General features: G+C 44.4%; 1 protein-coding gene across 3 annotated transcripts in view; it reads left to right on the plus strand.

Annotated features, from left to right (window-relative positions):
* The window catches only part of LOC139384490 (ubiquitin carboxyl-terminal hydrolase CYLD-like), a 33,066-nt gene extending 23,355 nt beyond the window's left edge, over window positions 1–9,711 (plus strand). For all 3 annotated transcript variants that reach the window (XM_071129284.1, XM_071129283.1, XM_071129285.1), the window contains 11 exons: window positions 1,218–1,627; window positions 1,891–2,056; window positions 2,220–2,361; window positions 2,576–2,698; window positions 2,871–2,962; window positions 3,061–3,127; window positions 3,293–3,425; window positions 6,261–6,369; window positions 6,537–6,655; window positions 7,395–7,611; window positions 7,892–9,711. In XM_071129284.1, the coding sequence (XP_070985385.1) occupies window positions 1,218–1,627; window positions 1,891–2,056; window positions 2,220–2,361; window positions 2,576–2,698; window positions 2,871–2,962; window positions 3,061–3,127; window positions 3,293–3,425; window positions 6,261–6,369; window positions 6,537–6,655; window positions 7,395–7,611; window positions 7,892–8,076 (1,763 nt within the window). In that variant the 3' untranslated portion in view covers window positions 8,077–9,711. The remainder of the gene's footprint in view (window positions 1–1,217; window positions 1,628–1,890; window positions 2,057–2,219; window positions 2,362–2,575; window positions 2,699–2,870; window positions 2,963–3,060; window positions 3,128–3,292; window positions 3,426–6,260; window positions 6,370–6,536; window positions 6,656–7,394; window positions 7,612–7,891) is intronic.
* The last annotated feature ends 287 nt before the right edge of the window (window positions 9,712–9,998 follow it).

Consider the following 9,998-nt stretch of genomic DNA (forward strand, 5'->3'; position numbering starts at 1 on the left):
CCATGGCAAAAATAAAAACAGGAAGCAGATCAAACTCTTTTGGTCCTTTTTTAAAATACCTGCTGTATGTAAAATAGTGTGTTCTATAGCTTGGAAAATCAATACATGTGACTGGATGACAACATAATGAGTATTGTTTTTCTAAAGAAGTTAAATCTGCTTTGTGTTTTGTTTCCTTGCCACGAGTATCGTAATACTGGTATTGTCCCGGCCCTGATCAACACCCTTCACTGATAGTCCTCTATCTACTCATTCCCATTAACTGTGCGGTCCAACTGCATGGTGTAATTGTTGTGGCATGGTCTTTATCAAATCATAAAAAGGCTTTTAATAATGTCTTGCATTTTTTTCTCCCTCAGAATAATTAAATTAGGTAAAGTACTGTACTTTATTCTTGATAGTTTCCTGTAAGCCTTCAGTACTTGGTTTAAGTGAGGTCATGTGGATGTTTCATTGGCGATAGTGTGGGGTAGTTTAGGTAGGTAGTTTACATGGGGTCAAATATCATGTTCCTTACAGCATGGTGGTGATGAATGGATAATTACACAAGTGAAACCAAGGGATTGAAAATGATTGAGTCATGTAAAGCCTGTGTGTAAAGTTATGGAGCTATCAGTGGACTCTAGGGTGAGGAAGACCCAGTGGAGATGACTCCTCTATGTCGCAGGAATGAGAGAAATCCTGTCACAGCTGTTTCCTCTGTTCTGTTTCATCACCTCTGTTTTGTTTTTCATCACTGCCTTCTTACCCATATGTTCAGGTCCATCATATTCATATTTGATGGTGTATTGTATTTTCCATTGGTGACGTGATGATCTTATGACTCTTATGACTCATCTCTTCTGGATTATTCTGTGGCTGTCTCCATGTGGAGGCATTTAGATTTTCTCGACACATTCTCACAGTGACACAAATATTTACATTTTTCAACTCCCATGGGAGGTAAATACAGTCCTTGTCACACAAGGTACATTTTGTGGTTGTGTTTACAGTGAATGTAAAAATGTGTATCCACTTTATAGTGAAAGTGTTTATAAGCCAACGTTACATTTGGTTTGCTAATGCTGATATGAAGCTGTGACCCCACCTGCACACTCCCTATTCACAACGTTGGCAAAAAAGTCAAATAAATATCTGATGAGTCCACTATGCTAGATGCTCTCTGTCAGTGTAATGTCTACTGCAGTGAAAATTGATTATGTTGTTTTCCTCTGCAGTCGGGGAGGACCCTGCCAAGTCCCTCACAGACACGCCCCCTGACTTCAATGAAGCCACACCTCCTACCAGGGCCCCGCCCTCTGCTTCCTTGTCCAATGACAACAAGTTCCATTCCCTACCCTTCAGCCTGAGCCGTAAGACGGGGCCCAATGGCAGCATGAGCCATGGACCCCTCTCCCTCTCCGTGCAGTCAGTGATGGGAGAGCAGATGCAGATGCCAGAGCCCCCGTCCCCTACCCCTCCCTCTCCGCACCCCCCCTCACCTCCCAGCTCTCGCGGGGGTGGGGGTGTGCCTGGTCTGGAGGTGGGGTCCCTGGTGGAGGTGAAGGAGAACCCGCCCCTGTGTGGGGTCATCCGCTGGGTGGGGCTGCCCCCAGGACTACCAGAGCCACTGGCTGGCCTGGAGCTGGTGAGAGATCATTACACTGACTGGAAGGATTGTCTCTTTGTCGCCTCTGAGACCTGGCTGTTTTGTCTTATGTTTTTCTCAATAACATTGTCACAACAAGTGAACTAAGAATTTCAGGAAAACTTCAGAGAAACCAACATTTGGTTAATTGAATGGTAGAATCATCCAAATCCAGTATCATTACTAGCTATATGTTTGGTGTAATAGCATACAGGTAACTGCACTCAACATCATGATGGCCTTGTCTGGTTCTGCTCTCTCAGGAGGAAGAGTGTGTTGGCTGTACAGACGGCACCTTTCAAGGTACCCGCTACTTCAGCTGCGCGCCCAAGAAGGCCCTGTTTGTGAAGCTGAAATGCTGCCGGCCTGACTCCCGTTTCCCCTCCCTACACCACTCCTCCAACCCCATAGAGAGATGCAACTCTATCGGTGAGTCACTGGTGTCACCTGTCAGTCCTGCGCTGAATTACAAATGGACCCCTAGGTACTCCTTAGGATTGGACGGGTAAAGGCTATACAGGGACATTTCCACCCAGCTAAGCAATCCTGCCCAGGATTGTCAACTTAAACTTCACTGTTTGTGTCTGTCCAGCTTTCGGGGGTTATCTGAGTGAGGTGGTGCATGAGAACACTCCTCCACGCACTGAGAATGACGGTCTAGACATCATGGTGGGCAAGAAGAAAGGTATCCAGGGACACTACAACTCCTGCTACCTGGACTCCACACTCTTCTGGTGAGAACATAGAAGAGAGAGATCTGAGTTGTCACTTCTTCCTTGCGTGTATTATTATAGAGTTCTTAACCTCTTTCCTATGTCACTGTAGTTAAAGGCCCAGTGTAGTCAAAAATGTGAAACATGAGAGCTTTTTAGTCTCTCAACACGGAAAATAAATGTATATTTTTGGCATCATGTTTTTTTTCCTCTTTCCCTGCTTTCCCCTCTTTAGCCTGTTTTCCTTCAGCTCAGTCCTGGACACAGTTCTGCTGAGGCCGAGGTCCAAGACTGACGTAGAGTATTACCGAGAGACACAGGAGCTGCTACGCACAGAGATAGTCAACCCCCTGCGCATGTAAGTAGGAAACTGCTCTTTGTGTTTTGTTCAGACACATTCATTCAGTGTAATGTCATGTGGCAAACCAATGCTTAACATGTCATTTATAAGCACTTCAATTTGTTTTCTAGACCCAGCCAATTATCATAAATAACTGAGATTTGTCTTGTCTATTTGATTTGTCTTGTAGACATGGCTATGTGTGTGCCACTAAAGTGATGAAGCTCAGAAGGATACTGGAGAAGGTAGAAGCTGCCTCAGGGTTCACGTCTGAAGAAAAAGGTGTCTAATGCCTTTATCAAAATATTAAAGTGTTGGGGTTTTGTTATACATATCATGAACTTGTTCGAAGTGTTATAAACGCAATGTTCACCTCACAGATCCTGAGGAGTTCCTCAATATTCTGTTCCATCACATATTGAGGGTGGACCCCTTACTCAAGCTGAGGTCAGTCTACATTAAACATACTCCTCAACATATCCTCTTGATATTGCTTTTCTAAACTCTTTCTGCTAATAGTATATACATTTAAGAATATTTAGACATATCTAATCTGAGCTCAAATTAGTATGATTTCTAATGTATTACACATGATATCCTGTTTGTATCTAGGTCGGCAGGTCAGAAGGTTCAGGACTGCTACTTCTACCAGATCTTCATGGATAAGAAGGACAAAGTGGGCGTGCCAACCAGCCAGCAGCTCATAGAGTGGTCCTTCATCAACAGTGACCTCAAGTTTGCTGAGGTGACCTGTCTGTATGTCTTTCTGGCCAGCTGACTGTCTGTCAGTGGTTGTGTTGCTCAGGGGTGAATCATTTGCTGATTGCAATCAAGAAGCAATTCACTCTAGGAGCATGAAGGGAGAGTCAACTTGACTATCAATTCTAATGATTAGCTGAGTTAATCAATGAAAGGCTGAGCTACTATGGGAAATTGGCAGGATTAGTAGCTTGTAGAAAACACACAGTTCTCTTTTGTGGAATTTAAGTTGGATGTTGTTTGCTCTGCTGTCACCAGTCAAGTGCTTTATATTCAGGATTTGTTTGTTATGTAACGGCTGTTCCTCAGTAAGGTAAGATGGTGCTGACAGATATGGCAGCTCTGCTCATAGCTCCAAAGCAACTTTGCAGTATTTTTATTTTTTTTGTCTGTTATTTATTATGTTATTAGCCCAGAATTTTGGGGGGGTGTTTTTACATACAGCCATAATAACTTTTGGATATCGGAACGGTGGTAACTCGCCAGCATTATGGCCAGGAATACGACTTTCCCGAATTGGATCTTTTGTTCGTACCCCCCAGGGCAATTGAACTTATTCCAGAGCCTGTTCCAAATCACCGCCGGCGGAGAAGAGGTGTTCAGAGTGGACTTCTAGTCCGACTCAGGAGGCGTGCACACCATCCACCGCTTATATTACTCGCTAATGTTCAGTCTCTGGACAATAAAGTAGATGAGCTCAGGGCAAAAATGAAAACGCGAACCACTGCATTTAACCAGGGTAAAGTGACTTGGAATATGGCCGAATACAAACAGTGTAGTTATTCCCTCCATAAGGCAATCAAACAGGCAAAATGTCAGTACAGAGACAGTGGAGTCGCAATTCAACGGCTCAGACACGAGATGTGTGTGGCAGGGTCTACAGACAATAACAGACTACACTGTCTTGCTTCCGGACAACCTTCTTCGCCTGCTTTGAGGATAACACAGTGCCACCGACGTGGCCCGCTACCAAGGACTGTGGGCTCTTGTTCTTTGTGGCCGACATGAATAAGACATTTAAGCGTGTTAACCCTCGCAAGGCTGCCCAGACGGCATCCCAAGCCGCGTCCTCAGAGCGTACGCAGACCAGTTTGCTGGAGTGTTTACGGACATTCAATCTCTACCTATCCCAGTCTGCTGTCCCCACATGCTTGAAGATGTCCACCATTGTTCCTGTACCCAAGAAAGCAAAGGTAACTGAACTAAATGCCTGTCATCATGAAGTGCTTCGAGAGGCTAGTTAAGGATCATATCACCTCTACCCTACCTGTCACCCTGGACCCACTTCAATTTGCTTACCGCTCCAATAGATCCACAGAAAATGCAATCGCCATCACACTGCACACTGCCCTATCCCATCGAGACAAGCGGAATACCTACGTAAGAATGCTGTTCATTGACTATAGCTCAGCATTCAAAACCATAGTACCATCCAAGCTCATCATTTTGCTCGGGGCCCTGGGTCTGAACCCCACCCTGTGCAAATGGGTCCTGGACTTCCTGACGCACTGCCCCAGGTGGTGAAGGTAGGAAACAACACCTTCACTTTGCTGATCCTCAACACAGAGGCCCCAAAGGGTGCATGCTAAGCCCCTTCCTTTACGCGCTGTTCACCCACTCTTCCAACTCAATCATCAAGTTTTCAGACGACACAACAGTAGGCCTGATTACCAACAATGACGAGACGGCTTACAGTGAGGGCCCTGAGAGAGTGGTGCCAGGAAAATAGCCTCACCTCAAAAAAAAAAGAGCTGATCGTGGACTTCAGGAAACAGCAGAGGGCGCACGCTCCTATCCACATCGTCGGGACCGCAGTGGAGAAGGTGGAAAGCTTCAAGTTCCTCGGCGTACACATCACAGACGATCTGAAATGGTCCTCCCACAGACAGTGTTAAGAAGGCACAACAGCTCCTCTTCAACCTCAGGAGGCTGAAGAAATTTGGCTTGGCCCCTAAAACCCTCACAAAATCATCGCCTGGTACTGCAACTGCACCGCCCTCAACCGCAAGGCTCTCCAAAGGGTGGTGCGGTCTGCCCAACTCCTCACCGGGGGCAAACTACCTGCCCTCCAGGACACCTACAGCACCCGATATCACAGGAAGACCAAAAATATCATCAAGGACATCAACCACCTGTTCACACGGCTATCATCCGGAAGGTGAGGTCAGTACAGGTGCATCAATGCTGGGACCGAGAGACTGAAAAACAACTTCTATCTCAAGGCCATCAGTCTTACACCTGGTTACTCAACCCTGCACCTTAGAGGCTCCTAAGTGGCACAGTGGTCTAAGGCATCTCAGTGCTAGAAGTTTCCCTTTGATCCTGGTTTGATTCCAGGCTGTATCACAACCGGCCGTGATTCGGGGTCCCATAGGGCGGCGCACAATTGGCCCAGTGCCGTTAGGGTTTGACCGGGGTAGGCCGTCATTGTAAATAAGAATTTCTTCTTAACTGACTTGCCTAGTTAAATAAATACAAATAAAAGAGGCTGCTGCCCTATATACTGTACATAGACTTTGAATCACTGGCCACTTCAATAATGGAACACTAGTCAATTTAATAATGTTTACATACTGCTTTACTCATCTCATATGTAAATACTGTATTCTATTCTACTGTATTTTAGTCAATGCCAATCCGACATTGCTCGATCTGATATTTCTTAATTCCATTCTTTTACTTTTAGATTGTTGTGAATTGTTAGATACTACCGCACTGTTGGAGTGCACAAGCATTTTGCTACACCCGCAATAACATCTGCTAAATATATGTGACCAATAAAATTTGATTTGGTGACTTCATGCGTCTTATCTCTGTTCAGGCTCCTTCCTGCCTTATCATCCAGATGCCTCGCTTTGGGAAGGACTTCAAGATGTTCAACAAGATCTTCCCCTCACTGGAGTTAGACATCACAGACTTACTTGAAGACAGTGCGTAAAACGTTATTTTATTATATTTATTTGAATATGGTTGTAGTTGGATTATCATTATTGAATGTGATAACTGTTTTCCATATCTGAAATCTACTGTTCTCCATCGACATATGGTTGTGTGTGGGTGTGTATAGTCAACCCTCAACCCTGTGCTTCTCTCTCAGCTCCCAGGGAGTGTCGAATCTGCGGGGGTCTGGCTCTGTATGAATGCAGGGAGTGCTACGAGGACGGTGACATCACTGCCGGGAAGATAAAACAGTTCTGTGAAAAGTGCAATACACAGGTAACAGACAGAGGGTGCCATTTCACCAACATAGAAACTAAGGGGATCTCATCAGGGACTTGCAGTAGTTGTAAAGCAGTGTAGTTCCAGTACAATCCACTTGGGGGAGACAAGTCCTAAGGAATGACTGAGTTTCATGTAAGGAATGACTTACATGAGTTAATAAGTTGTATTATATACTGGGTGGTTTGAGCCCTGATTGGCTGACAGCCGTGGTATATCAGACCGTATACCACGAGTATGACAAAACATTTATTTTTGATGCTCTAATTACGTTGGTAATCAGTTTATAATAGCAATAAGGCACCTCGTGGTTTGTGATATATGACCAAAATACCATGGGCTGTATCTAGCCACTCCGTGTTGCCTCGTGCATAAGAACAGCCATTAGCCGTGGTATATAGGCCATATACAACACCCTCTCGTGCCTTATTGCTTAAATAACTTATAGATGAAGACAAAATATTTACCTTGAACTTTGAGGCACATTTTGTGAATATTTTTGCCAAACTCTCAGTGAATATATGTGTAATAGATTTTTTTTTTAAACGAATGAATTGTGAAACTTGTCATTCTCCAGTTTATTCTTTACTCTGTAGTTGCCATCGATCTGTGAGAACTATTATTAGACCGATTTTATAACTAGTGCTTAGAAATACTGACAAAATCCCCAAGAAATAGGTAAATACTTATTTCCAACCATTATGTGTATATGTCATACATGTATGTGTTCCCTCAGGTTCACCTCCACCCGAGGAGGAAGGCCCATCGCCACGGCAAGTTGTCCGTCCCCAAGGAACTGCAGGAGGGTGTGTGGCGGCAGGGTAGCTACCCTCGCCAGCGGATGGAGCTGTTCGCCGTGCTCTGCATAGAGACCAGTCACTACGTAGCGTTCGTCAAGTACGGCCACCAAGACTCTGCATGGCTCTTCTTCGACAGTATGGCCGACCGCGACGGTATGGAGAGAGAAAGTTATTGGATAGTTTGTTGTTGTTGTGGGGGAAGCAGTATTTTGAATTATTTACAAAGTTATTATGAACTGTCAAAGCAACTCTTTTTCTGAAATTGGCCGTTTGTCTCATTGTTCATAATTATGAATAGATATTCAGCTCCATAGTAAATATTTTGGATTAATTCACACACAGAAATTATATTACATAGAAATATAACTAGAACACTTGCCATTGCTTTAATACCACAGATCTGAGTGCTCTGTCTGTGTTTGTTGTTCCACAGGAGGGCAGAATGGCTTCAACATCCCCCAGGTGTCTCCATGTCCGGAGGTGGGGGCCTATCTGAAGATGACCCCTGAGGAGCTGCACGCCCTGGACCCCAAGAGCATCCAGGGCCAGGCCCGCCGTCTGCTGTGTGACGCCTACATGTGCATGTACCAGAGCCCCACCATGAGCCTGTACAAGTAGAGCCCCTGGGGCAGGAGACTCCCAGACAGACGGGAGAGCTACAGTCCAGGGCTTTCTCCCTCTGTCCCCACCACCTCCTCAATGCCTGCCCCTGTCTCCTCCGTCTACTCTGCCCAAAGTGAAGAGAATATAAAAGAGAAAAGAAAAAAGCTTATTTGCACTGTGCATTTGTTGAAGTGTTGTTCTTCTTGTTTTCCCTCTGTGGTGAACAACAAAACAAGCTGATCTTGACGTCAGTAGCTTCCCTGTGCCTCGTAGCTGAGTGGTGGGGGACAGCGGTCGATGGAGACACGAGAAGCCCGCTGAATATTGTTCTCTTCCTGTGGAGAGGAAGAGGAGAGAGAGAGGGGGACGGCATGCTCGCCTCGGCTGACCAAACATGAGAAACAAAAACAAGCCATGTTAATGGAAGGACAGAGGCCACCTCATTTACCTAAAGCAGGGGGAGTCCTGCTTTTCTTAATCAGTGTAAGAGATGGGAGCGCTCCATAATTCAACTCATAGTGGAAATAATGCCATATTCAAAACCCTCAACCAACTATGTATACGGTTTAAACAGCTTGTCTTAAGACCTCTTTAGTACCATGATCCATTATGTCAGATGTGTACCATCACCAACAGTATATTTGTGTCAACCGAATATAGCATTAGACTCAACCAGAATACTTTGGGTGGCATATTTCCCTATTATACCTTGTAGATTTTATGAAAGTGTGTGTGTTCCAAATGGATATATGGTAAAGGCGGCTGTATGACAGTTCTCCATGCAGTCAGAGGACAGGTCAGGTACTCTAAAGCCTGGCAGGTGTTTTTGAATTAACAGTTTGTGGAAAAATTCAACTGAAATTTTACATTTAGATTTTTCTGTTTTGTAAGTCTCAAGGTGTTATGTGTCAGAAAACAAAATGATTTCATGTCTAAACTTTTAACTGCACTCAAGACATAGCAAACCCCTGCTTGGCATTTGTCATACTCAATACTTATCTATCTGATGAGACAAACAGTATATGCCTTTTGTGTCTTTTTCATACATTTGTGACAGTCAACTCCCCAACCGTGGCTCAAAATCAAGTAACTTTAAAATACAGTATATTCCTAATTATATTTTAATCTGAATATATTTACATTCTCGTATTTACATTTTTTTGAAGAAAATTAAAAAATATATATTAAATATAAGCTATCTGGAACTCCTCCTCCCATCTCTCACCAGATATTGAAGTGAGTTCTTGTGATTCATGCCGTCCCATTAATACTACTGAATGTTACCACCAGTGGCATGCTGGGTAGTGTAGTTTAATGTCATGATGTAGGCCTGATTGGGAGGTTCAATGCTGGTTTCCAGATGATTACAACCTCCACAAAGCCCCATTGTGATTTTTTTCCCAGGGACCCTCAAAGGGGACATTATTACTGTGTGTTCTTGTTTCTGCACTGCTGAAGTTTAATGCTCGTCACAGACAGACAGGAGGACTTTCTTTACTCCACGGGAGCCTGTGAGTCTCTGATATGGATATCTATGAATATTGACTTGTGCATCTATCTGTAAAGTATAAAACGTATATAACGGATGGAAATTAATGTCAGTACTGTTCTCGTAAATGTTAACTAAATTAAAACCCCTGTTTTGAAAGGTATGAAAAGTGTTTATTTGTGTGTTGGAGATGTTTGCCATGTGCCTGGCAGTTTGCTTTGTTTTGTGCATCTTAGTGTGAGTGCATTGGGGTACGCTTGTCGTGTAGCTTAATGACGACTCTGGTGTGTGTCCGTGTCCTCACCTGTCACAGAGGTGCAGGTGTCATTAGCATGGTGTCTCTCTGCAGGGGCTCAGCACAGCGGGGATTCTGCTCTGGTCGATGCGTTTGTCAGAGAGACGGGGTGCAGATGGGACTAACCTCCCCGTGGGCAGAGACACAGCAGCT

Source organism: Oncorhynchus clarkii, chromosome 26 (assembly GCF_045791955.1).
Source record: "Oncorhynchus clarkii lewisi isolate Uvic-CL-2024 chromosome 26, UVic_Ocla_1.0, whole genome shotgun sequence".
NCBI classification, from domain to species: domain Eukaryota; kingdom Metazoa; phylum Chordata; class Actinopteri; order Salmoniformes; family Salmonidae; genus Oncorhynchus; species Oncorhynchus clarkii.